The 27,958-nt window shown below is 43.7% G+C and overlaps 1 protein-coding gene across 1 annotated transcript in view; it reads right to left on the bottom strand.

Annotated features, from left to right (window-relative positions):
• The window catches only part of PCSK5 (proprotein convertase subtilisin/kexin type 5), a 457,705-nt gene that overhangs the window by 196,094 nt on the left and 233,653 nt on the right, over nucleotides 1-27,958 (bottom strand). Inside the window, 1 exon segment of the mRNA XM_043565357.1 lies at nucleotides 22,675-22,778. Coding sequence (XP_043421292.1) covers nucleotides 22,675-22,778 — 104 coding nt within the window.

Genomic DNA, 27,958 nt, shown 5'->3' with positions numbered 1-27,958 from the left:
GCTCTATTTTTGCTCTTTGCTAATTACATAATGCTTGGCAAACAAGCTAAAATAACCCACAATTTCCATGTTTGGGGATATTATTGTCTATCCCGTCCCCGTCACTAAGTTGATGAGGTCATGTTATGTGTCCCATGTGAGAACATCTTTGTCAAGACCTGCACAAATGTAAGGGCTCATTATTAAATACCAGGTCCTCAGACAGGACATACTGAATAAAACTGAATAAACCTATTTAGGTATAGCAAGGATATATGTAGGATTCTTATACACAGACTTTTGCAACTTCTATTATGATTTTTCCTTGACTGAAAAGAAATGCATGTCCATTGCAAACACTTGTAAATACCTCCGGAAAAGAATGTAGACAGCAAAACTCATCAGTAACCTCATCACACATTGGTAACTGTATATTAACAGGAATGTTTCAAGAACTCTGTATATTTAGTTTTAGTTACACGACACGATGCAAGGTGATTTCACCTCCTTAGTTAAAAAAAAAGGCAAGAGCGATCCACGTGTTACAGGAAAAATGTCAAGTTTGGGCTTAAGCAAACCAAATCATAGCGATCTTTTTATTAAAGTTCATGTGAATCCCAGGTTATCACTTATCACTTCACCATCGATACGAGCAATGGTCTGTATCATCAGCATTAACATTCTTTTATTTTTTTTACTTTTCAGAGAGAGGCAGGGCGAATGGGGGAGAGGGGCAGAGAGAGGGAGGGAGGGAGAGAGAGAGAGAGAGAGAGAGAAAGAGGGAGAGAGGGAGAGAGAGAGAGGGAGTGAGAGAGGGAGAAAGGAGAATGTGCTCCATGCTCAGCACGGAGTCCAACGCGGGGTCCAATCCCACGACCCTGGTACCGTGACCTGAGCCGAAATCAAGAATCGGACGCTCAACCAACTGAGCCCCCCGCTGGTGCCCCACGAACATTGTAAGGTTTTTTTTTTTCCCTAGAGGAATTGAAATTATTGCCATATATGCTACATTACGCCAGGCTCTCTAACTCTGCATGGTACCCAAATATCCCTATACTCGTGTCAGTTGGTTTTCAACCAGCACGACTTATCATTTTATCTCTGTTTAGGGAAATGAGACGAACGATTTGGTTAGTGGGTGGAGGCAGGAGGAGAGGGGGAAGGAAGTCGGGGAGGGCAAGACTAGGGCTGACTGGACTCCAGCTCAGCACCTCTTGTTGCTGCCCAGCCCCCATCCCAATAACCGTCAACCTAACAACCATTAGGATGAGAGTCACCAAATACAACAAACGCTTCATGCCTGTGCAACAGGCACTTGAGTCGAGTACAAAAGCACCTCGAGTCTTCATGAAGGCCCTACGTTGGTTTCCTTTTTCTCAGTCAGTTCCTACCCACCAGAGACAATGTCCATTCATGCAACACTCAAAGCAGATGTTCAGAAAAGAGGCTGGCTAGTTCCAGGTAAACTCCAAACTGGCAGGTCAATGGGAAAAACACTGTAGATTGAGGTATATGTGTATTAATATAATATTAATAAATGACGAAATTACATTAGATCGGTAAAGACCATTAAGTCAGTAATGGAGATTCTTCGTAGTTGAAGATAGTGGAAACTGTGTATTTGTCCACAATCATGACACACAGCCTAAGAAAAAAAGAAAATTCACTTGTATCTTCTCATGGGGGGTGGTGCCGTTGGCAATATATCAACTCCATGTATCCTTTTTTTTTAAATTTAATTAATTTTTTTTAATTTATTTTTTTTTATAAGTTACATCCAAATTAGTTAGCATGGATTACGACAACGATTTCAGGAGTAGAACAACATGTATTCTGATTGGCAGTTATGTGTTTGGTTTTGGGTAAATACTAATGAGAAAATAATGACACAATGAATGTGTTAGGCACATAAACTCTTTTGAAACAGGATGTCAACAGGGAAATGGCGGCGATGTGATTTGGAAGCATTTTTAAAGACGGAGTTATAATTGACATGTAACGTATCTTTTTTTAAAATAAAATACGAAGTTTGCATAGTCTGAAATAACTCTAAATTCAGAAACGAGTCTTTCTTTTGGTGACTGTCTGGGTCAAGTCGTCTTGTCCATCACGCTGTTACCATGATGGGCGAAAGGAAGTATCACTACTCTCTAGTGGTTACGGGAGAGCGTCTGTACATATCTGGGAAGTAAATGAATGCAACTGATAGGAGGCATTTCATTAAATTCTCCAAATGGCATAGAGTGTTTACGTGAGAATTTCAAGAGGAATGACGAAGTCTCTTCTTTTTATTACAGACTTCTGCGAAGTCTTCAACATCCCCGATTTATTCACGCATAGAGCCAATATTCACTCTAAAAAATTATGATTGTAGTGCACATCTCATGCAAACAGCTAACTGTGCCACAGCCACCCCTACCTAAGTAAGTTTTATTTATGCACATTTCTCGTGCCAGGCTCAGAGCAAGACCCGAGCCTAAAAATAACTCTATGAGGGTCAAGTACAGCCCTCTCAGTGCAAGCCGTGTGCAAAAGGAAGAAATCTATGAAGTTAGATACTATAATGGCATGAGGCGGAATCTAAGCAGTTCAAACGGAAATTTTTCATTTCTAGGAGTGTGGGCAGCAAGCTTTCAATTAATAGTTTGGCCGTTAATTAAGATTGAAAAAATCAATATTTAGAAAGGTATCAAGGGACCAAGGCATGTTTACAGAGTAATTAAAGATCTTGAGGCAAAGGGATTGAGGCAGGTGTCAGAAAGTGGAATGATGCCGGGCAAGCTTAAGAAAGGGAAGTGGAAATACTTGAATAACTATATTTGCCTCGTGTGGCTGCACAACTGCTCACGCAGACAAAGCGGAGAAGAGTGGCACTGTCTTGCGCCAGAAGTATAGCCAGCTTTTATTCCGAGTCGTCTGAAGGCTTCTCTGCTTGGACCGGGAAAATAGATAATGTTCTCCAGCAGGTGTATTTCCATTTTCGGATGAGACCAGAAGTGCTGAAGGAAGCTAATCGTTCAGCACATAAGTAAATGACTGCGTGGTTGGGAACAGATACAGTTAACTTAAGCAACATTCTAGCTAGGAGGGCTTACAAACTCAATTCTAGAGAAAAGCTAGACAGCTCGGCAAGAAAAAAATAATAATAATTTAGAAGTTCCTGAGCATAGGAAGCTATAAGCAGGGAAATGTGGTATCCTGTTCTCTCTTTTAGCACAGTGCCCTTGCTGGAGCCAGCTATTCTATTTTATTTTATTTTATTTTATTTTATTTTATTTTATTTTATTTTATTTTACTTTATTTGATTTTTTAATTTAATTTATTTTTAAATGTTTATTTTCGAGAGACAGAAAGGGTGCACCTGTGCCCATGCAAGTCTGGGAAGAGCCGACAGAGAATGGGACAGAGGATTCAAAGTGGGGTCTGTGCTGATAGCAGAGAGCCTGATGCAGGGCTCGAACTCATGAACCATGAGATCATGAGCTGAGTCACCCACGTGCTCTGGAGCCAGCTATTTTAAATCTTTTCTTTTCTCTTCTCCTCCTTTTTGACATCGCACTGAATGGGAAGTCAGTTTAAGTTCATGATTTTTTTTTAAATTTTTTAACGTTTATTCCTCTTTGAGAGACAGAAAGAGACAGAGCGTGAGCAGGGGAGGAGCAGAGAGAGAGGGAGACGCAGAATGCAAAGCAGGCTCCGGGCTCTGAGCTGTCAGCACAGAGCCCTACGCGGGGCTCGATCCCACAAACCATTAAGATCATGACCTGAGCCGAAGTCAGACACTTAACCGACTGAGCTACCCAGGTGTCCCTGTTCATGATGATTCTAAAATGACTATTAGTAAAGCACTCTCGACATAATAAAGGACTTGGCTGGTTTAAAAGTTTTTTTGTTGTTTAAGTTTCTGAGCTGCCACATCTTTTAATGCCAATAATCGATCAACTAGAGGGTGTACAGGCATCTTGGATTTATGTTTGTATTTGTTACCATGTACACAATCTCCAATTTATGATACATGGTTGATAAATTAGGTTCCATTATTTGACTATCAGAAAGGGTCAGTTTCGATACACGCAAATAATGTATCTGATTCGTTATTGTATCACTCATGGGGTTGTGAGGCACCTGCTATATAGTCACCCCGGTGAGGGTCCAAAAGAAACAGAAAATGATATGTGTTCTTAGGCAGGGGAGAGATAAGGATAACTGAATGGTTTCGCTAGGAAACAATTAAAAGCACTCACCCCGTGGAAAACGACTTTCAAGCAGAAAGAAATCAGCCAAAAAGACAATGGATACGGAGGAACCTAATACAGACTGGTGCCTAGAGAGTGCTCGCTAAATGTGAGCTGAAATTTCGAGTCAGGTAAGAAGACCCGAGAGGGGAGAGCGGTATCTGGATCGTGCTTTGGTGCGTGCCAAGTTTTCCATGAGGTGGGCATAGAGGGAGGGCATTCCAGGGGCTGGGACGCAGCCTCCTGGTTAAATAATCACCAGGTCTGCATGTGGTTCACTGGGGGCAAAGAGGAAACCAGCAGCCCTCGAGTGGGCGGTGTGTGGGGTGAGCGGTCGGGAGGGGATGGGCATTAGTGGTAAACACGGCAGGAAACAAGGGGGTGAGGACAGGCGGCCGGAGAGCTGAGTCCAACCGCGATTGCGGGGTGTCCTCGGCCATCAATCAGCCTGTCGCTATTTTCGTCTACCTGTAAGTAAACCGCCAGACTGAAAGGTAGTTATGCAAATTCCTGTCTTGAGTGGGGAGAGACTCCGACCCAAGATCAAAGAGGCCTGCTGGAGGCCTCACACCTTTGGGTCCTTTGATCCTCGATGTCCTGAACCACCTGCTCCCACCGGGGACCCTGCGCCTCCCGCCACCCCAGCCCTCCACACCGAGCCAAACGTGTGGAAGAGGAGGAGGGGGTGAAATCGGAGAGGGCCCGGGCCGCTCTCCTTAGGCTCGCCGTTTACTGCCCTTTTCAAGTAAAAATAAACAGCGAAATAGGAAAACAAAATGTAAGATTCATAAGGACGAAAAAGTGGAAAGTAATTCTTCCCAGTCCTCCTAGGTCAGCATTGCTACACCTAGACATCCCTGGAAGGCTGGGAGGAGGGTGCTTCCAGAATTACCCCTCTCTTCCCTCTCCTTAATCCCCTTCTCTGACATCCATCCCTTGCCTAGGTGCCCTTCTAGATTTTAGCGTGAAAGGCACATAAGCTTCTTAGAAAATCAGAACAACAGTTACAGTGCTGTCTTCTGTCGCCTGGTGCAAAAACACAGACTCCCCTGGGGGCAGGAAAACGGAGCCAACGCCTGCCTTATTCTGCACGGGTTGTTTTTACTTTTCCCTCGCTCTTCCTAAAATCTCAGGCTCTACTAACAGCTCCGGCCAGATCCAAACATGCCAGCCATCACCGGTGCTACTGAGGACGTGCCTGTGCAAACTCCCAGACACTGGTACCCGGCTGTCTGCAGGGTCTGGGCAAAGCAAAGCCCCCCTGGGGATGGGTTTGGTCAGCAGCTGCGGGTAGTCTGACAGGCTCATCATGACACAGACGAGGCAAGAAGCCTTTGCGAAAACACCGCTGAGCTCTTCCCCATGCACAACGTACCTCATTTCATATGGCTGTATATATCCACAATTTATTACGTATGCATATGGAAAAATACGTATTTATTAGGAGTCTTTTTTATTTACAGAGTTAAGAGAAGGAGAGATGCCAGCCTTCTCTCAGGGGCCTCTATTTTAGGAAAAGAGGGAAAAACGTCGAATTATTTTCTTTTCTCTGCTCGTCCCTTTTTTACTTGCTTCCAACATGGTTATAATAAGCAAGTAATTCGCTTATGGTAATTGACTAGCATTTCTTGAATGGAGGTAGGAAAACATTTTATCAGCCTAGGGAGAGTTGCGCTTGTTTTTAGGAAGCTAAAGATTGTTTGGATGGAGATGAACACAAGATCAAAGAGGTACTACCAGGGTCTTTGGATAAAAGTTAACTGAAGATCAGACTGACCACACACCAGCTCTCCAGCCTAGATCTTGATGTGTAACTCAAGCAACCAATTACCAAGGCTGGGATCTTGATGAACCCGCAGGCAAAATTCTTATTTGTGAATCATTTACACACCATGTTTAGGCAACTCTTCATCGAATTTTCCTTTATGTTTGCTTTGTCCTTGAATTCTCATAAGAGAAACAAACAGAAAATTCTGGTTGATGTTTGTTTCCAGTGCGTGTGTTTTCACATGTAGTGGGTAACGTGGTGATTTCATCCATGGCTCCCTTGATAGGGAGCCATTACTCACACTTGATATGATGGTTGCGAAACACGCAGAGTGACCACAAAGAAGAAATTATGCCTTGGAGCTGGGAACGTCCCCATCTCATGGGGAAGAAAGCTAACACCCTTCTAAGTTTCAAGTGCTATGTGTGCCTTCTCATGAACTTTCCTTTCCATTTGCATAAAACTCAAATCATTTTTAAGCTTAAGGGACAATAATAAGGAAATTTCTGCAAACCCTCACAGGCCGTTAATGAGAACTGTGTATTCTCTTAGAAGAAAAAGACCTGAGACGGTTGTTAAATCCTTGAGTAAGATTTGAATTCGTGGAGGTGTACCTGGGGCTAGGTCATGGGACCAGGATATTTGGAACGGTGGCTTCCTCAAGAAAGCCGTGCGCGCCTGGAATCCCATGGATGGGTTTCATCCTCAGGCAGTGAGTGGCCAATGATCAAGGAAACGACATAATTTAATTGATAGTCTCGGAGTGATCAGGTATTGGTATAAATATACGAAGGTAGAAGGAAGAAAGCAGGGAACTGGTTATTTAAACGGTGTAGGCATGAGGGATCATAAGCCAGGTTACGGACGTGGTGAATGAGGTGAGAGGTCAGACAAGGAGGGGCAATGGAACACACAACGTGGGAGACGGAGGAGAGGGAGAAGGAAGAGCCAAAGTGAACACGGGGATCTTGAGAAGTCTACCCCCCCACCCCCCACCCCCCCCCCCCATGACAGAGGCTTTGTAAAATATGACTGACAGATTCTGTCTGGAGAGTTCTGAGTTTGACATGACATCAGGCGGAGCCCTGTGCAGAGACTCAAGGTTGGTGATGGATGCAGACAACGTCGAAGACGCAGAACTGAGAAATCACAAGGAGGTGATACTCGTAATTGAAAGAAAGGCAGAGATGCAGGGAAGAAAGCTGAGGGACTGCAAGGCGGTGAGAGGGAAGGAGGCAGGGAGGTGGGCAGTGGGTGAGCGCTCCCTCCAGAACTCTCTAAGCAACACACTTTAGGGACTGGCTAAGGCGGGGGAAGGGAGAAAAAGGAATCCCGAAAGTGTCAGAGAACATGGGCTCTATTTTTTTCATCACAAAAGGCAAGGAAAGACAGATGTGGACTGGGTAGATCAAAAGCACGAAATCTTACAGAAAAACAAGAGGCTTCTGATTTGGCACGCAGGAGGTGGTTGAAAGTCTCACGGAGTAATTTCACTTCAAAGGTGTAAGTGGAAACAAGATTGCAGAGAATTACAGAGGGGCTGAACAGTAAGGAAGGGGAAGCAGCTAATTCAGACTTGCTGGCAGTTTTTAGTTGCATAAGGGAGGCTCCAACTAAGGCAACAGGGACAATGGAAACTTTTTTCCCCCTCCACGACAGGGGGATACAGAGTTTGAAAACAGAGGGTCATGGTCCAGCTGACAGAAAGGAGAACGAGTGTAGTGGGGTGCAAAGGGCCAAGCGACTGACAAGGGATGAGACTTTTTTTTAATTTTAATTTTAATTATCATTTTTTAAGGGATGAGATGTTTGGAGGGCACCTTTCAGATCTGGGATTCCCTGTCCAAACTACAGAAAAAGAAATGATTTGAGACTTTATCTGTTCATTTCTTCTAAGGACGGTACTTGGTTAGCACCACTTAAATGCACAGGAAAGAAGTTAATTCACTACAGGCAGCGGAGGACGTGGATCAGTGGTTTCTGGACTTGTTATGAGTGTCAGAATCACCCAGAGGACTCGTGAAAGCACACCTGTTCGGTCTCGCTGACCAGTGGTTTTAAAGGAAGTCCCAATATCGAGAATGTACACAACTCAACACCCAAAACGCCCAAACAATCTGATTAAAAAACGAACAGGGGATCTGAATAGACATTTTTCCAAAGAAGACGTCCAGATGGCCCACAGGCACACGGAAAGATGCTTAACATCGTGCATCCTCAGGGAAATGCAAACCAAAACCACAATGAGATATCGCTTTACACCTGTCAGAGTGGCTAAAGTAAAAAAGACAAGAAATAACAAGTGTTGGCGAGGATGTGGAGCAAAAGGAACCCCTGCGCGCTACTGGTGGGACTTTAAACTGGTGCAGTGACCGTGGAAAACAGTATGGAGGTACCTAAAAAAACTAACAAATAGAAATAACACCTGATGCAGCCATTCCACTAGTGTGGATTTACCCAGAGAAAACAAAAACACTAATTCGAAAAGATACATGCATCCCTATGTTTACTGCAGCATTATTTACAATAGCTAAGATATGGAAGCAACCTAAGTGTCCATCCATAAATGAATGGATAAAGAACACACACACACACACACACACACACACACACACATATTACACAGCCATAAAAAAGGTAAGATCTTGGGGCGCCTGGGTGGCGCAGTCGGTTAAGCGTCCGACTTCAGCCAGGTCACGATCTCAGGGTCCGTGAGTTCGAGCCCCGCGTCGGGCTCTGGGCTGATGGCTCGGAGCCTGGAGCCTGTTTCCGATTCTTGTCTCCCTCTCTCTCTGCCTCTCCCCTGTTCATGCTCTGTCTCTCTCTGTCCCAAAAATAAAATAAAACGTTGAAAAAAAAATTTAAAAAAAAAAAAAAAAGGTAAGATCTTGCCATTTGTGACAACATGGATGGACCTAGTGGGTGTTATGCTAAGTGAAACAAATCAGACTGGGAAAGACAAATATGATACGGTTTCACTCATACGTAGAATCTAAAAAAAACAAACGTATGAACAAACAGAACGTAGAATCAGAACTGATGGCTGCCAGAGGGACGGAGAGGGGGGAGGGATGGGCAAAGTGGGTGAAGGGGACTGGGAGGTACGGGCTTCCGGTTATGGAATCAGTCACAGGAACAAAGGGCACCATGTAGGGAATACAGTCAGTGATGCTGTTATCCTGTATGGTGACCGATACACTTGCGGTGAATGTAGAGAGAAGCTGTATATCTGAAACTACGTCATACTGTATGTCAACTATACTTAAAAACAAAACACCTAAGAAATTAAGGCCCAGAATTTCCTTCCTAACAAATGCTGATATGGTCGGTCCAGGGATCCCACCTTGAGAGCCACTTCCTGAGGGAAATAGGGCTGCATCTCTCCTGGAACCCCAATTGATAAAGCCTGGCTAATTAGGCTACTGTCACCAACCTGGGGCCTGAGTCTCTGGAGGCAGGATTCCTAAATCCCTTCCCTCATGCCAATGACATAAGAAATGAAAGGTGGCTATACCACACATTACGCTAAGATGCTAACTATTTTCATATGGAGTAGCACACACATTTTTGCTTTCCTTTTAAAGATATTTCAGGAAGGGGTGCTTGGGCGGCTCCGTTGGTTAAGCGTCTGGCTCTTGATGAAACAGTTGAGGTCATGATCTCACAGTTCGTGAGTCTGAGCCCCGCATCGGGCTCTGCACTGATGGCATGCGGCCTGCTTGGGATTCTCTCCCTCTTTCTCTGCCCTTCCCTTGATCATGCTCTCCCTCTCTCTCTCAAAACAAATAAACAAACATTAAAAACATATTTCGGGAAGAGAAATTCTCCTAATTAACCTACAGATATCCCTCACTGATCAAGCACCAGGTTGGTCTAGAGATTTTCTTCTTTGGATACACATTACTCAGGGAGTTAAAGTCTAATCGCTGTTAGGACGAAATCAGGGTTTGACTGCGTCGAGGCACAAAATCAAACTCAACTGCCATGCTGAAAAATAGGATAATGCATTGTAGGATCTGTTTGATGCATTTGAATCTATCCGTTTAATCTTACTGACTCTATGGTTGAAGTGCATTAAATGTGGCAGGGCATGCTTCCCAAAATAAGATGCCCAGAAGAAATTTTATACGGGAGGCAAAAATAGTATTTTACATACACATGTTACTCCGTATTAGCTAATGAAATCTTTACGACAGTCCTACTGGCACAAGAGTAATATTCAAATTTTACAGCTGAAAAAAATAAGGCACGTACACAGTAAAAGAACTTGGCCAAAGTCGCGGGGACTCAATCCTAACTGTTCAGAATCCCTCTGCATCATGTATGTATCCATTGATTACTGTCGCCTACAACACACACAGTATTTATTTCAACCACTTCCTCACATCAGTCATCATCCTCAGAATAACAAGGTGGCAAAAGGGGGTGGAAATATTTCAAAGATTCATCTATCTACCCTAAATGGACCCTGGACCATTTGTCTGCCCTTTGCCTTTTGCAAATTAGCTGCATGAAAACGGCTCTCTTCTTCAAAGCTCATTAAAATATCGTGTGGAGAAAAAGATGTACGTGGGGCACGGATGGAAAGCTAGCATCTGGACCATAACCCTTTCCCCTGTTCTTGCTGAGATTGACCTTCTTCAGTCATTTCCATCAGGGATTTTCTCTGAATGTGGAGACATTATTAATACGGAAAAGATCCTTTATTTTATATTCAAGCCGGCTCCATTTTTTTTTTTTTTTATTAGAGCTAAGCAGGCACGTATGGGTGGAAGAATGGTATTGAGCGGCAAAGAACAACTTCCTGTTTGTTAACATCCAGCCGCGATCACAACGCCCTCGTCTTTTGGCTCTTTCAGAGATGACTCTGGAAACTTCAGGGCGTATTGCGGCTTCTGGTGTAACACCATAAAATGAAGCCTGTTGAAGCCATTACTGGGATGTGTGATAGAAGCTTAATTGCTTTGAAATGCCTGAGGCTAGCAAGATGTGAACATGTGTCAAAAGCCTGAATTGAGATTTTAAGGGGGAAAAAAAAAAAAGTCTGGATCTATTTATTTCAGAGAGGATGTATCCAGATGAATTCTGCAAAGCGGTCGCCTGGCTTGCAACTGCACCTTGCTGGATGCAGCGGTCTTAGGAAGTTAAGCATAGAACTGGGGCAGGATTAATTTTCAGGCGTTCCTTTTGAATCTTTGGGTCTGGTTTATGTCGTAGGCACTGGCACCAATATAAAGAAAGATCTCTCTGGAGGGAATAAAAGGACGAGCTACACCATCTTTACTCAAACTGTACTTTACAAAGGTTCATCAGAAGGCCCTTTTTTTCTTCTTGTTCATTTGGGGCCCCTCCCCCCCTTTTTTAATGTTTATTTACTTATTTTGAGAGAGAGAGAGAGACAGAGCACGCAAACAAGCACGGGAGGGGCAGAAAGAGAGAAGGAGAGAGAGAGAGAATCCCAAGCAGGCTCTGTGCTGACAGCTGACGTGGGGCTCGATCCTACGAGCCACGAGATCATGACCTGAGCCAAAAGCAAGAGTCAGACATTCAACCGACTGAGTCACCCAGGCTGCCCCATTTGGGATCTCTTATTGATCCTGAACCGGTTTTCACAGCTGAAGCAGCACCCACTTACCAGTGTCTCAGCGTGGCACATAAGGTTGAGGCCCATGTGCCCGACCGAGGGCACGGAACGGGTGACCTCACTCAGGCATACTGATGTCTGAGTCCAAACAGGTAGGCACATCCAAATTCCAATCAGGGTTTCTCCAGTGCACCAAAACCACGTGTTTGCTTTCGTATTTCAATTTTTTTTTAATGTTTACTTATTTTTGAGAGAGAGGGACAGAGAACGAGAGCATAAGCAGGGGAGAAGCAGAGAGAGAGGGCGACGTAGGATCCGAAGCAGGCTCCGGGCTCTGAGCTGTCAGCCCCGAGTCCCATGCGGGGCTCGAACCCACGCACCGTGAGACCATGACCTGAATTGAAGTCAGAAGCGTAACTGACTGGGCCACCCAGGCGCCCCTTCCTTTCATATTTAAGGCTCTGTTCCACACACAGTAGAAACGCTGGTCTGTTGGGAGTACCTTCTCAGGACAGCTTGACGAGCACCACAGAAGCTTCCAATAAAGCCTTTCACCACTGCTTTATGTCTGTGCTCAGGCATCCCGCATAGGCCAATACTTACAAGGACTCTTTACCCCAAATATCAATCTTCTACAGGCCCCAGATGTATGATCATACATTTGAATTCATGAAGCATCAATCATTTCGGGTCACAAAAAAATGAGAGAACGTAAAAAGGCTATGAAAAGAATAATCGAGGGGCTTGGGTGGCTCAGTAGGTTAAGCGGCCGACTTCGGCTCAGGTCACGATCTCGCGGTCCGTGAGTTCGAGCCCCACATCGGGCTCTGGGCTGATGGCTCAGAGCCTGGAGCCTGCTTCCGATTCTGTGTCTCCCTCTCTCTCTGCCCCTCCCCCGTTCATGCTCTGTCTCTCTCTGTCTCAAAAATAAATAAAAAACGTTAAAAAAAAATTAAAAAAAAAAAGAATAATCTATCTGTACTCATGAGCACCCACACTCACTTAACATTCTAGGATATTACTTCAAACTTTGCCCAGAGAGCTGGCACGAAAGACAGCGGTGAAATCCTCACAGACACTGGAAAACTCTATTTGACCCCAGTAACGCTGACCTCGTTTGTTAATGAAGGTTTTGGGAATGTCAAGGTTGAAGCAACAGGTGAAGGTTAAAGTGAACGAAACCATCCCAGGATAGGTATTTTTTACAAGATGTCATGCCTTTGACAGAGCGGAGAGAAATGACAACGGAGTTCAGTGCAACCGGGCTGGCATGTGGGATCTCCATGAGTTAGAGAAAGGTCCCTCTTTCTCTAGGTGGACCTCAACCCCCTCTGGGGCGCATGGTTTAGTAAGTGGATCACAGGCTGGGTTTCGGGCTCCACCCAAACCCTCAGTTTAGCTCCCTAGTGCAGTCAATAACCTGCACAACCAACTACGGCAGCCCTAACATACAATCATGGCTAGTTCTTGCGTTTTTAGCTATTGTCTCTCATTCCTTCGTCAGTCATGGCTGGGATTCAGCAGGGGTTTTAGGGTTCTAAGATGTATAATATCGAATCCTAGAACAAAGCTGAACACACATCTTCTGTCCTGGCTCTGAGGATACTGCTGAGGATAAAACATGAAAAGCAGCAAATGATTTCCAGACAAAACCATCTTGCACAGTCCGTTAAGAAAGCATACAGCAGTAGCCTCTGGTGGGTTCAAATAAGCAATGCAGTTTCCCAGAATTATAGACAGTTCTGAGTTCGCTTCATGGACAAGAAGAAAAAAAAGTATTAACGTAAACCTTAAGAAAGAGAAAAAGTCATTTATTAACTATAAATGCTTCTGTCACACAATCTGCACTTGTCTTAGAGCAACTCAAGAGGCTAGCCCAGAATTACGGTCGCTTGCTTTCTTTAAATTTCTACAAAGCCACGTGGGAAATACAAAGACTATAACTGCATATGAAAAATAATTCAAATATTGGAAGCTGAGTGGCTTTCTGAAGGTCATGGTGAATGATAATGACCGGCAAAAAGACTTTGGTCAAAGAGAATTTGTGAAGCCTTCTCGAAGCACAATTTCTGGCCTGACATTTTTCAAGGAGCAGTCTTGTCCTCACACCTTTTGCCCTGGGTTTATTAAAGAGTGATTTCAAAAAGCATTTCTTGCCCTTCTTAAAAAAAAAAAAAAAAGAAGAAGAAGAAGAATTTAGCAAAGATGATTATATATCTCAACTCTAGAACTCTCCTCATTTAGGAGGAAGCCAAGAGATGATCAAAAATTTCCCTGAATGTCACAGCCCTTAAGGCCAGGAATATGCAACTGCATACTAAGATAATATAAAATGATCGCCACAAGGGAATTCACATCCATTTCGGCCAGTTTCTTACATACATGTCATTTTGTAGGACACATCACAGGACCAGTGGGTTTACACCATCAGCTTGAGAAATAAAATTCTTTCTGACATCACATAAGCAACTCGAATCGACTCGCTAGAAAGTCATTATTATTATCGACTAATTTCTCAAATCACTGCAGAGGCTCTAAAATGTTTTCAAATGAAATGAGAACCCCTAACTCTGGGCTTCAAGTAGCTTTTCTGCCAATTTCTCTTAAATCCTTTTTTCCCCCAATGTTTATTTATGTATTTTGAAAGAGAGAGAGAGTGGGGGTGGGGTGGGGTGGGAGGGACAGAGAGATAGGAGAGAGAGAATCGCAAGCAGGCTCTGAGCTGTGAGCACAGAGCCCGACGCAGGGCTTGATCTCATAAGCCATGAGATCATGACCTGAGCTGAAATCAAGAGTTGGGTGCTTAACCGACTGAGTTACCCAGGCCCCCCTGTGTCAGTTTCTTTTAAATTTTTTTTTTCAACCTTTATTTATTTTTGGGACAGAGAGAGACAGAGCGTGAACGGGCGAGGGGCAGAGAGAGAGGGAGACACAGAATCGGAAACAGGCTCCAGGCTCCGAGCCATCAGCCCAGAGCCCGACGCGGGGCTCGAACTCCCGGACCGCGAGATCGTGACCTGGCTGAAGTCGGACGCTTAACCGACTGCGCCACCCAGGCGCCCCTTAAATTACTTTTCTGATCACACCACACTTGCCCTTTTTATACACTGAATTTCAACGGCCACGGCTCTATGCACATCCATACGTATACATGCTCAGTTTTCATTGGACAAAATCTTAACAGAATATTAACTGTTTGTGAATTCAATACTATAGGTGAGTAGCGTGGTGTGAATGAAGAGTCATGCCAGACTCTGTGTATGACGGTGTTCCTTCCCCTTCCCCTTTGCTACACACGCCAGCCATCATGGCCCCCTCGCTCTTCCTTGACCAAATCTCTGTGTAAGCGGCAGGCCTTGTCTGATGCTCGACGCATCTGGTTAGCCATCTGGGTTGCTCACCCACTCCTCAGGGTCTCTGTTTCAATTAGGCTTTTTCTGACTGTCTAATGTTCCAAAAAGTTGTGTTTGCCCACACCTAGACTCGTCCATGAGTACTCAGACCAGCTTAACTCACAACCCTGGACTGAAAGCAACAAAATCGTCCATGAAAAAGTGAAGGAGTAAAGCAACTGTGGTATATCCCTACGCTGGAGTATCACTTAGCAATAAAAAGGGACGGACCCCTCATATACCTAATGATTTAGAGGAAATTTAGAAATACTATTTGGAGAGGAAGAAGCCACTTTTCAATGAGTCTACTTATATAAAAGTCTGTAAGAGACAATATAATCTATAGTGAAAGGAAGTAGATCAGTTGCATAGGGGGTAAGGGAAGAGAAAGGAACATGAAAGTCTATTTGGGGGTGACAGAAATGTTCTATCCTCGCTTGTGGTGACGGTTACCTGGGTACCTACATTCGTACGATTAAAATGGTGCTTTTTTTTATCATATGTAAACTTACTCCAAAAATGTTGATTACGGATGTGTATGTATTGGGGCATCTGGGTGGCTCGGTCGGTTAAGCGTCCCACTCTCGGTTTTGGCTCAGGTCATGATCTCGGTTTTGTGAGTTCATGTCCCACATCGGGCTCTGTGCCTGCTTGGGATTCCCTCTCTTCCTCTCTCTCTGCCCCTTGCCTGCTCACACTGTCTCTGTCTCTCTCAAAATAAACAAACAAACAAACAAAAGAACGTGTCTTATATTACCAGATATCGTTTGTTTGTTTATCGAGCTAAGAATCAATCCCAAGCTGTTTGACTTTGGCACCCAGGCTCTCAACCACTCTGTTGAGTGAGTTGTTGTTGTTGTCATTGTTTTTTTAAATAAACACAAAACCTCCCAAAAGAAAAGGTCGAATTTTAAAAGCTTCTGTAAAAGAATGTGTCTGTAGGTGTGCGTGTACGTATTCTGAGAAGACGGTCTTGGCTTAAATCCTTTTTGGTTATCTTATTTTGCAACTGGATTCAGAACCCAATTATTGGTGCTACATAGAAATCCATTTCATTACTTTAGTCATAACACACTTTTGGCCTGAAGTTAGCATTGGCCCTGGTTGATCATCCTTTGCAATCACCGGGTTTAGGGGTTGATGATGTTTATCTTTGCCTAAAATATCAACTGTAACCACAAACTATCAAGATTTGCTACCATTAATAGCCAAACCCATATGCTGAAGGAAGAGTCTGGAAGATACCTTGGCAACTACAGCCTGGTTAGAATTAGTGAAATCAGTTTTCATCAGGCAATTACACAAAAAGAGACATCGATCCTCTCTTAAGTGTACAAGCTTTTGCATATTGCCAAAAAAAAATATTTTATGCTCACAGCTTTCCTACCGTATTAATGACTCAAGAGTCAACAGGACATTGATAGCTATAATCAGTTCAGATGTCTATCACTAGTTCCTATGGGGACTCAGCCTTCTCATTATGTTTGGTATAAGTTACCCACATTCTAAAAAACCAAGATACAAAAGCTTTAATTGGCTTCCTCCAAGGCCACACAAAATATCAGTAACCGACTGTCTACTAGGATTTAAGGGTTCCTAAAATGGTGGCAAAGCCACAAAACTCCTCCGCACATAATTCCCGTCATTAACTAATTATATCTGGTACAGAGATAATAGTCACTTAGTGCAACCATCATTTTAATTCTGTTTTGAAGACGGATTTTAAGTGTGAAACCACATGCATTTAAAGCTTATGTACTTGGGGATGAAAAAGTAAAACGCAACAAAACAAAACACCCCCGAAGTCTAACAAAACCTAATGCTACCATCCCGTCAAAGATCAGCACGGAGAAAACGTTTCCCGTCAATAGAAGGGATTTTTAAATCTCACTTACTTAGTGAGGCATGCGTGGAATGCTCTGATGGGCAAGTGGATATTTTGGACATGAGACTCTAGATTAAGCAGTGATCAAGCACTTTGCTGTCAGGGGTTCCATATTATTGGTCTCAGCTAGATATTTAGGCAAATCACCCACCAGCCAAAGGGATAAAAATAAAATCCCTACATTTTGTGTGATTCTTTTTTTTTTTTTTTTTTTGTAAATGAGCAAGAAGATAAGTTCCTGTATTCAATGGTCAGTACACAGAAAAATGAAAGGTTTTAAGTTAACACATATTAAACGAAATTGCCTTCAGAGAGTACAATAGTATACAACACATGGAATCTTGAAAGAAACTCAGGGGGTATTTCCAATGAGTGCATTTTATTAGGTAGAATCAAATGTATACCCTTCGCTCTTTCTTTGGATTATAAAAAACTTATTTCTACAGGTAGGATGGGGGCTAGAACCTCTGACGCTGACCACATGAATAACGTATCACTGACCTTTCGTCAAAAACATGATGTGCCGATGACCAATTAACGTGCGTTCTGTAGCTTTAATCCTAGCTACCAACATCACATCAGCATGCTAGGTGGCAAAGAGGAACTATTATTTGTGCAGTGAAATAATAAAATAAAATACGGCTTTACCCCTTTAGACAGTAATACATCAGACATCGCTTCACACACCAAAAAAACCCCCACATTTCAAGACCTTTACTTTCAATTCAACACATGGCATGCTTCATGATTTCAGCACGTCTAACTCTTTTTAATAAGTGTTACAAACCGAAAGCAAGACAGGTAGGTATTAAAAATATATTGGAACATCTTAAAATTACCAGCCCTACCAGTGGAAACAAAATGATGACAATTAAAGGTAATAAAGGTTATTAAAAGTTAGGGCCTTGGAGGCTAAGAAGTCATGTTAGACTGTCAATTGTTTTCCCATGGTGGGACATCAGTTAGAAATTAAAAAAAAAAAAATCTAGTAGTTTAGTTGTGGTCAAAGAAAGAGTCAGTGGGGATGGGAAGGTTTCAGCAACATGCTGGTAAAAAAAGAGAGACTTACATAGTCTGGGAGGGCAGTGAAATGGAAGGCGTGGTAACCTCGCTCACTTAGTTGTCATTTTTGATTTTCAATGACATTTTTTTCATTCGTTCGCCTAGTAAAGATGACAGAAGGTCCTAATTTATTATCTGACGTCTATTCCTGTTCCTAAATTTAAGAGCGTTTAACTGTATACAGTCATATAATCCAAATACAGACACTTTGAAGAAAAAAAAAAAAACCTAAAGCATCGAGGTGGCATGCATTCGATTACACTTGTAACTGCAACCGTGAACCAGAGAGGTAAGAACTCGTAGGGGTCGGGGGTGGGGATCATCGGACACAGCCCAAGTGACCGTGGATTTGCGAGTTCCTCAGGTTAAAGCAGTAGAACGGAGGGGATCGTCACAAAGAGCTAAGCTTCCTAAAACGGTAAGAGCCATGGATTCTAGAAGAATGCACAATTAAAGTTCTCCGCATGGCTGGTTTGGTCCGCATACCATCTATGCCTATGCGCAAACAGAACTGTTCGAACTATCCGTGACATACCAGCAGACATCGTCTCTACATCAGATGCCTTTTCCTGCTCGGGTTAGGCTGCATTTGAGATGACCGGGGAAGTTTGCATGGATACTTTTTCATAAACATGACCTGGCAGATCATGTGGGCTTGACAGAAGGGAAGACAAGTGTAGTGTAAATTTCTACGTGTGTATGTAAATCGTACCGTGGCCAGATCAGATTAGGCAATGCCAGGGGGCCCCCGACATTTCCTCTCACTTCCCCCTTCTGGGTGCACATCAACACATGTCGGGCTGGCACGGGGAAGGTGCTCGGGAAGTTTTTGTAAATAAATAAACAAAGAGATTTGCATAAATTAAGCTCTGTGAAGAAAACCACCCAAATGGCAAAAAGCCCTTGCTTCGATAGCTGATTTGTGCATTTTAAGGCGCATGAAGGGGGTATGAAAAAGCACAGAAAAGAAAAAAAAAACAGAGAAGACTTTTCATAAGGAAGGCATCAAAGGAGAAGGAAATAACACTGGAAAAAACCCCAAATAAATGATTTAATGCCAAAGTCATCTCCTAGCATTACAAATGCTGAGCAGTAGCGAAACACAGGAATTTGGAGTTCAGTTCTCTAGTGGCAAATATCACATCTGTTCATCTGGTCTCCTACAAATACTTTTCCTATTCTCATGAACCACCTCCAGGAGAGTTTTTGGTAAGGGCATGGTATTTCTTCCACTTGTTTTTAAAGAAACTATCTCTGGAGGAAGTTTAGAGTCAAAAGGTGTATGACATTTAGCCAAAATTATTCACACAACGAACAATCCAAATAACGGTTAGTCGGTTTCCATAGGTAGGTACTCATTGGCCCACGTTTATTTCGAAGAACGGATCTTCTGCAAAAGACTCTTAACTACACTAAAAACGATCGTTATTATTACTTAAGAAGGAGCAGGACAGGGTAATCTTAGTTCGATTAACATTGTTACAAATTACGCTACCATTCGCCTAAAAATATCGATGAACAGCTTCCGGCTTTGGGGCTCCCTTCGCTGTGAGTTTACTCTTACTACCTGATTGTTTACAGCGTGCTATTCTGATGAGAACACAGAAAAAGAAGCAAGGAAATTTCTGTGCACCCAGCTCATCCGCATGCAACCCCAGGGTAATCCCACTCTCAGAGGAACACACACGAGTCAGCAGAGAGCCACGTTCTCGGCTTCTCCAGGCCGACCTCCTTGCCTGAACGAGAGGCTCGCCGGGCCAGGCAACAGGAAGCCAGCAGCTGCTGCTGGAGGGAATGTCTTGCATCTGCCAGGTCCCCAACACATGTGGATTAGAATGGATTGGGTCTGCCTCGCGGCGAGGCCCACAGCCGCCTAGCTCCGAGATCACCTGGTTCTACTCTCGGCCTGCGACGTACTACATACGGGTATGTCTGAAGAAATGTAAGGACTTGGCAGTGTCTGGTGACAGCTTGTTTGGAGGGTGTTGGCCTCTCTGAAGCGATCAGTGATGACTATCAAGTCCACGGATGACAAGACCCCAATACCGCACTGGTTGCTACTCTCAGCTGCTTGCGCTTGCCCCGAGGAGAAGGAAACGCTGAGGTTGATATTGACATCATCAGGGCAGACGAGCACCTACTAGGCAATATGTCAAGTTAGCCTCAGGTGTCTTATTTTTTCGTGTTTTTTTTTTTCCAACACATTAAATTGCTTCCAACAGGTTACGTCGCTCAACCTCAGGGCACAAAGGCCAGCCCAGGGGAGCACAGATGTTTTCGGATTTGTTTCAGGCACACCCCTCGCTCAGCATTAGGACTAAGTTGCACAGGAGAGAGAGAGAGAGAGAGAGAGCAGCCGCGGCCACACGCTCCCGTTTGCAGGTGACTTCCGCCTTCTCCTGTCTAAGGAGAAGCGTGCGGCCATGCGTTCCCGCGAAGCTAGGCCTGCAAACGCTGGCTGACCTAATTTAAAATACGAGCTCTCGCTGAGCTCCCTTTGCACGAAGTTCTTCCAAGCATTAGCTATTTCTTTGTTTGCTCAGTTCTCATTTCATAAAAAGTCACCCATCTTTGTCCAGGCCCGGTGACCTCCATTCTCTCCCTCCCCAAAGCGCGTTTCGTCTCCTGCTAGCCTCTGCCTTAATCACTTTTATTTGTGGGACGCTAGGGAGGGGATGGTAATGCTTAGAGTCGGGAAGAATATCAGTCTTTAAAAAATTATTCTTATTACGATCATGTTTAGATGAAATATGGGGCTTGCCATCAACAAAATTACAAAACAATTCCACCGGGAGTCCAGACCGTTCAGGGCAATTCATCTACGAAAAGGCGAACTTTAATTGTTACTCTTGGCAGCAGTCTAAGAGAAGAGTGGAATATGATACTAAATATTGCCACGTGCAATAGTAAAATGCTCTTTCCTCCTTGCCAGAGCACCGTACGGCCCCCTTCGGACTCAGGTTTGGATCTGGGGAGTTATTCGAAATCCTCTGTTTCCCCCTCTCCAAAACCAACAGAGGTTTTCAAAAGAGTTGCATTTTTTATTAGAACCATTCGCTCTTTTTAACTTGCCAAAAAGGGATAAGTAAAACTAAGGCTTTTATTTGGGTTAAAGTTCATTCCTCAGCTTCATGGAGGTCAATGTCCTTGGTCTGTGAACCCTCTACCAAAAAGTTCATCGCAGCACTGACCCCGCCAAGGTTGTATTTTGAACCCTTCTTCCCCCTCCCCAAACCCACCTCCCAGCCTCGTGGATTTATATAGGAAGAGCTGGCAGGGTGTGGAGGCTAATCAGAATGAAACGTACCCCTATGGCAAAGTATGTCCTGGATTTTCTATGACAGACAGCTGACATTTCAAATATTTTTAATGCTGCACATCACAATGGCTGTTTGGGGATCGAGTGTCTTGATTTGGGCTTCAGACAATGTGATCCCAGCACGTATTTACAGCTCTTTCGATTACAAGTTCATTGAACACGGCTGCACCATATAGGTTATGAGTATGGAGAGGTCCTTGATAATACTGAAAAGCAGAGGGATATTTTTCTTTTTCTAAAAATGGAGTGAAGTCTTCGGTGAAGATGTTAACCAAAGACATATTGTATATGGCACAGGTTATCTGATACATTTACAGGTTTGGGCTAAGCATGAGACTATAATAATAAGCCATTTGCAAGTAGTTTTTTTAAAATTACATTTTACATTTCCAGCATGGATATATGCATACATTGGGTATAATTTCACTAAAGACATACTAAAACCATATTTAAGAAATCATAGGTAGATAATATTATTCAGCTTCTAAAATGTTTAAGTTGGGGAAGTTAGGGCCCAAAAAAGTAAACGGCTCGCCCAGGATTATTCAACATGTTACCGATGATCCGAGGACCAGAATCTCAATTTTGAACTAGATATTCCCTATGGTACGGGATACTCTTTTTCACCCGTAAGGATATATAATGATACCAAGACTATTTGGGAGTAAATTTAAGTCTGCAGATATAACCAAGAGTAGTCTTTGTTGTAACTTAACTTAATGGGTTAAAACTGAGGTCATGTGAATGAAGCTTTAGGACATCTGCTTTATGTAATTATTTTCTTTTTATTATAACATACGTTATGGATGACGACAAGCAAAATGGCTACCCTGAGTAAGAGAGTTTGAGGGAACTATAATCCTCAGCCATGAGAAAAATAGCACTTATTACATATTGTACATAAATGTATACAGACTGTGTGTTATAAAGCTTCCTAAGAGCTTTTCATTTATACAAAGTGCTGTCTTAGAGTTAGCTGTTGTGGCAGCTTAAAAAGAAACAAAAACAAATGTAGAGAAAGCATGGCCTACCCAATAATAGTGAAAATATATACCAGTGAGTCTTTAAGTGGAAGGAATCCCTACAGAAGATGAGGAATTTTTAAATACATTGGTACAAATACCACTCAGATAACCAATGACAGTGATAATAAACGAATTAAAAGCCCCACAGGTCGACTATACTTGGATGGTTGTCTTTTAAGAGATTGACCTATGATGTGGGAAGCCAAGGAAATCTGCCTTCTATGTGTTGTTTGAATTGAAAAAAAAAAAAAAAAAAGTGAACCTGCCTTTTCTTTACTAAAAGGGCAAGCTCCTTGTGTGTCGGCACACAATTTCAAGTTTCTTTTCAGGGATTCTATTTCCTGCTCTCCATTTAAAATGGGGGGGGGGGGAGGGGCGGAAATAAAAATATTTTGCCTGTGACAGAATATGAAAGAAGTTCTCACCCTTAAAACCCGCAGCATTGGTTTTCCAGTCATTAGCGTTCAAATGTCCTGCACGGGAAGTCCTGACAATAACATGCTGCACGTCTCTCCAGGTCAGAAACGGACTGGGGAAAGACAAGGTAAGAATCATTGTACCAAAAAAAAAAAAAAGATGGGGGAAGCAGAGAGTCACAAGCAAATTAAAAAAGCAAAAGCAGAATGGCGAAATACTAGAAACAAAGGCTCAGTGATTCGGGGTCGGGGTGAACAAATGCGGCTCTGGGTCTCAACGTGGAGAGGTGACGTTAGTCTGAGGGAGGCAGAAAACGTAACCTTAAATTTAGGAAATACTGTGGTATTGGTCAGTTGTAACTCGGTGTTTAAAAGGGTGAGGATTTCCAGTTTTCCTCAACAAAATGGCTCCCGGTTCGGGCCCGGCCATCCTTTATGTAAAAGCTTGCGTCGGAACCTGAAAATCACCGTAAGCGAAAGCCAAAACTGAAGTCTTCTGGAACATTCCTTGCCCAGCTACACAGCCGGACAATCGCTTGCGTAATTTAACAAAGAACTAGCAAGGGTTAGCGTTTTGCGTGTACGTACAGGATAAGGAGAAAGCCTCAAATGAACCGAGTCCCTGTCGTCCGTGTTTTCAAAGAAAGAGAATTTAGCGCGGAGCCCAAAGCTGGGCCCCGAGACATAGGTATGGGAGCATCCTTAACTTGCCATGAGTGATTATTATATTAAATTGCTGGATACCTATTTCTTGCGACTGTTAGCACTGAAGGCACAGAGTCACTGAGTAGAGAAGTTCCTTTCGTTGGAGAACCTCGACACCACTCATAAACCTACAGAAAACCAATCCCAGTACACGTGCACAAAGAGCATCTATCTACTGGAAAGTGTCTGACTCCATGCACGCATGAAATTCTGATCAAGATGCTTATTATTTCCGTCTTGACTGTCAGGTGTGACAGTCTTTTACTTAATTGGGAAACGTGGCCGTTATCAGGCAGCTGCGGTACTTAGTTGTCACCTGCCACCTTCATTTTAGAAGGATACTTGCCAAGGATGGGCCAGAACATGGAGGGGAGGGGGACAACGATCTGAGGTGTGACAGGAGCAAGTTGCAGTCCCTGTGGCCCCTCGTATGCAGCCCACGGACGCTGGCCTCTCCCAGGCAGAGGAAAAACTGGTGTCTTAATTCCAGCTAATTCAACGATGGAGGTGCACACGCGGCTTCACGTCCTACTACGTGTTCCCATCACCCTTGCCACGTACACGTTTTTGAGAGTGGCCTCCTAACAAAGGGGGCCCAGGGATCAGATCCTGGCTCTTTCAGTTTCCACTTCTGTGAAATTAACTTCTCGAGGTGTCAGTGTCCACATTTAGCATGTGGACGCTAAGATCTATTCCACTTCATTATACTGACGGAATCAAAGTGATGCCAACTACTTATTTTGGTGCAAGAGAAGCCATCAAGAGGTGGCAGACAATACATTCTGCTACGTGTTGAGCCACGGCTCTCATTTGGTGGCTTGAACATGAAGGAGATGGGGAGAAAAAGGTACTGCAGAGTTCTGACACCTTTTTGCTATGCCTTCAGATGAAACCTAAAACACATAGTACTGCCATTTCCAAAGTTTTCAGAGGGGGCAGGATTGGATGTAGACGATTTTGCAAGGTTGCGTTAACAAAATAACTACTAACGAAACGAAAACCTAACCTCATGAATCTGAAAAATATAAGAACACTGAAAAACGACTTAGTTCTGTTTTGTTTTACCCAACACTTGCTAGGGACCAATTTTAGAACCCGATAACGCGTGAAACTCTGGAGGAAGGGAGGGAGCCGGTTTGAGGGGGGCCCAGGAGGCAGGGAAGTTTCACTTCTAAAACAAATAGCACGATCTGTCCCTTTGCTGACTGATACCAAATCCATCATAAGAATTCAGTAAACTCATTGTGCCATGGTCAAAAAAACTAGGAAAAGAGTCAAGGGATAATTCTACTTCTGAACGAGAAGGTCAACATAAGATGTTTTTCCTGATCTGCCTGATACAATGTTAATCTCCTTTCAACTTTCCCAGTGTCGTGACTTGAGTGAGGGGCAAACGCAACAACAACAAAAGCTCAGTCTGGCAAACCTTTCCAGACGCTTCTTTGTGGTTCAGCATAATCCTCTCAAATGGGCATGCTTGCTTCGCTTTTCTCCATGAGCAAACAGCAAGATATATGCAGGTGTACTCGGATTTGATAGGTATGTCTAAATCAACCTAGGGATTTTAAAATAACATTTAACACGCAGCTAAAACTTCCACACTTTAAATATTACTCTTTATGGGGGGAGAAAAGAAAAGACGAGAAAAGACGAGAAAAGACGAGAAAAGACAGGAAAGGAAAGGAAAGGAAAGGAAAGGAAAGGAAAGGAAAGGAAAGGAAAGGAAAGGAAAAGAAAAAGAAATGAAACCAGTTTCCTATGTTACTTATCACCAGGGCAAGATTCTTTTGGAAACATCAAACACAAGGTTCTGACTATTGGGAGGCCATTTCCCTAGTGGCCCTTAGCACTAAAAATATAATAATAATGATGATGATGATGATGGGGATGATAAAGGCAGCACGGGGAACATTTATCTTGTGACTTAAGCAGTTGTATTCAGGCAGATTCAGGAAGCCTCCTGCATTCAATTCAGCCTGAAGAAATAAGAGTTACTTGCTCTCACGCTGAGTTGTAAAAACTAATTCTTCTTGGAGTACTTGTAATTAGAAGGAAGGAACTAGCTTCAGGAAATTGAAACTACGCATGGAAAGAAGGAGGCGCTGAGATAATTTTACTCTGGCATTTGATAATACGCAACTTCAGAAATCATTTAATTTCAAAAGGTCCTGTATTTCACCAAAGTAAAGTGAGGAAGTTAGTAGGGGAAACCGATGGATTTTCCATCAGTGGCATTGCTACCCGTGGGAGGGGAACTAATTAGCTCAGGAAATAGCCATAGGTTAATTTGCTGGTATCCGGAGAAGACTTGGGTTTACAGGGACATCTGATTCGCATTTTGGGACTTATTTGTATTTATGCTCTCAGGGATGTTGCAGACGGGAAGGGGTCGGACTATGAAGCTTCTGGGATGCCACACACAGATCGAAAGAGACGGGAAGGCTGCAGGCCCTGAGCTGGGAACGTCACAGTCCACGGCGCTGAAAGTAGGGCCCCCTGAAACTTACCCCTTCCGCCAATGACCCTGGCCCCACATTCCACTGGCTTCTGAACGCCAAGACCCCTCTCACCTCCAAGAATAGAAGATGGAGCACTAAGAACTTTGGGGCAAACGATAATCAAGAGGCCACGAGTATAACTGACCTGGAGGAAAAGAGCAGTGTCTCTCCATTCTGAGCCTGGGGACCACGGACCCCATAAAAAGCCACAAGGATTTAGGCCACACGCACCCCTTAGGTTTCTTCCTGGAACAATTGCCAGTCACCTTTAAACGACAGTATGCGGTGAAAGGGCGACATTTCCAAATCCCTGCAACATGTGGCTAGCTACCTATGAGCTTTCAAGGCAATAAAATACACTTGACTTTCTGGAGAGTTCTGTATATGTAATCTTTTCCTGGTAGGAAGCTCTGCATCGTTCAAGGACCTCGAATTACTAGCCAACATTAAATGAGCGCTTGGCCACGGCCTGGTACTACATGTTGAGCATCACTGATTGATTGATTGATTGATTGATTGATTGATTTGAGGGAGAGGGAGAAGGAGAGGGAGAGGGGCAGAGGGAGATGAACAGAAGGAGAGAGAGAATATCTTAGGCAGGCTCCACGCTCAGCGTGAGATCACAACCTGCGCTGAAATCAAGAGTCGGAGGCTCGGGGCGCCTGGGTGGCGCAGTCGGTTAAGCGTCCGACTTCAGCCAGGTCACGATCTCGCGGTCCGGGAGTTCGAGCCCCGCGTCAGGCTCTGGGCTGATGGCTCGGAGCCTGGAGCCTGTTTCCGATTCTGTGTCTCCCTCTCTCTCTGCCCCTCCCCCGTTCATGCTCTGTCTCTCTCTGTCCCAAAAATAAATAAACGTTGAAAAAAAAAAAAAAAGAGTCGGAGGCTCAACCGACTGAGCCACCCAAGCGCCCCTGTACGTGCATTATTACTGTGTAATCTTAAACATCTTATGAATATAAGTAACATTTTTATTCCCATTTCACAGATGACAAAACTGAGACACGGAGCTACACATAGTCACTCTAGTACATACAGGTAGTTAGTGGCAGGACAACGATCCCAACCAGCTGCCCCTGGCTGGCGGTGGCTTCTATGCTGTCGAGTACTATTTAAAAGCACCTCCAGGTGGACCCCCGGAAGGCAGAATGAACGGACGCATGTTGGTTCGCTCGGTAGTTCTTCGACAATTGGATCAGGAAGCAACGTGTGGCACGCCACGTCCTCGTGGTCACACTATTTTCGCACCTGCACTCTCTCTCTCTCAGCTCAGTTGAATTTTGCTTCTCTGGCTGAATTTTGATTACCACAGAATGCAGGAGAGTCTCGAGCCTTACTCTGGGTCCTAGGTTCCAAAGGCTTAACTTTGGGATACTCCCTCGAAGGTAAATAGAAAGATACCAAACTAGGAAATATATGATTTTTATAATAAAATACAATATTATATGCCTGTACTGGAGAGCAGAACGTGATTATATTATTTAACTTTATGGTCATGAACTTGCCACCTTGCTTGACATGCTCACACTTCAATGTGGTTTATAGTTTGGCTATTCCAGTCCGGGAGCTCCACCCGAACCCCAGCACAAACACTTCTCGTTTCTAGCAGCAAAAACAGGATAATTAGTGACACTGTCACTACCTGGTATCTGTATTCTGTTTTTGTTCTGAGCAGTTCAAAGTGTTTGGTGGCCTCAACAGTAGGTTCAGAAGAAGCAGGACTGGGGCGCCTGGGTGGCTCAGTCAGTTAAGTGTTCAACTATGGCTCAACTTACGAAATCATGGTTTGTGGGTTCGAGCCCCGCCTCGGGCTCTGTGCTGACAGCTCGAAGCCTGGAGCCTCTGCTTCGGATTCTGTGTCTCCCTCTCTCCCTGCCCCTCCCCTGCTTGTACTCTGTCTCTGTCTCTCAAAAAATAAATAATAAAAACAATTAAAAAAAAAAGTAGCATGTACCCCAAGAAAGACATTTTTTTCTAGTGCCTTTTGCTGGACCCTTAAATTCTACTGCTAATACTTAAAGTAAAAAATCAAAACAAGAGTTTTCTTGGCTAATTATGCACATGTGAATGTCCAACATCGATCTGTACTTGGT

Source organism: Prionailurus bengalensis, chromosome D4, assembly GCF_016509475.1.
Source record: "Prionailurus bengalensis isolate Pbe53 chromosome D4, Fcat_Pben_1.1_paternal_pri, whole genome shotgun sequence".
Taxonomy (NCBI): Eukaryota; Metazoa; Chordata; class Mammalia; order Carnivora; family Felidae; genus Prionailurus; species Prionailurus bengalensis.
Note: the sequence above shows the minus strand (reverse complement) of the source record. Positions and strands in the feature narration are given on the sequence as shown.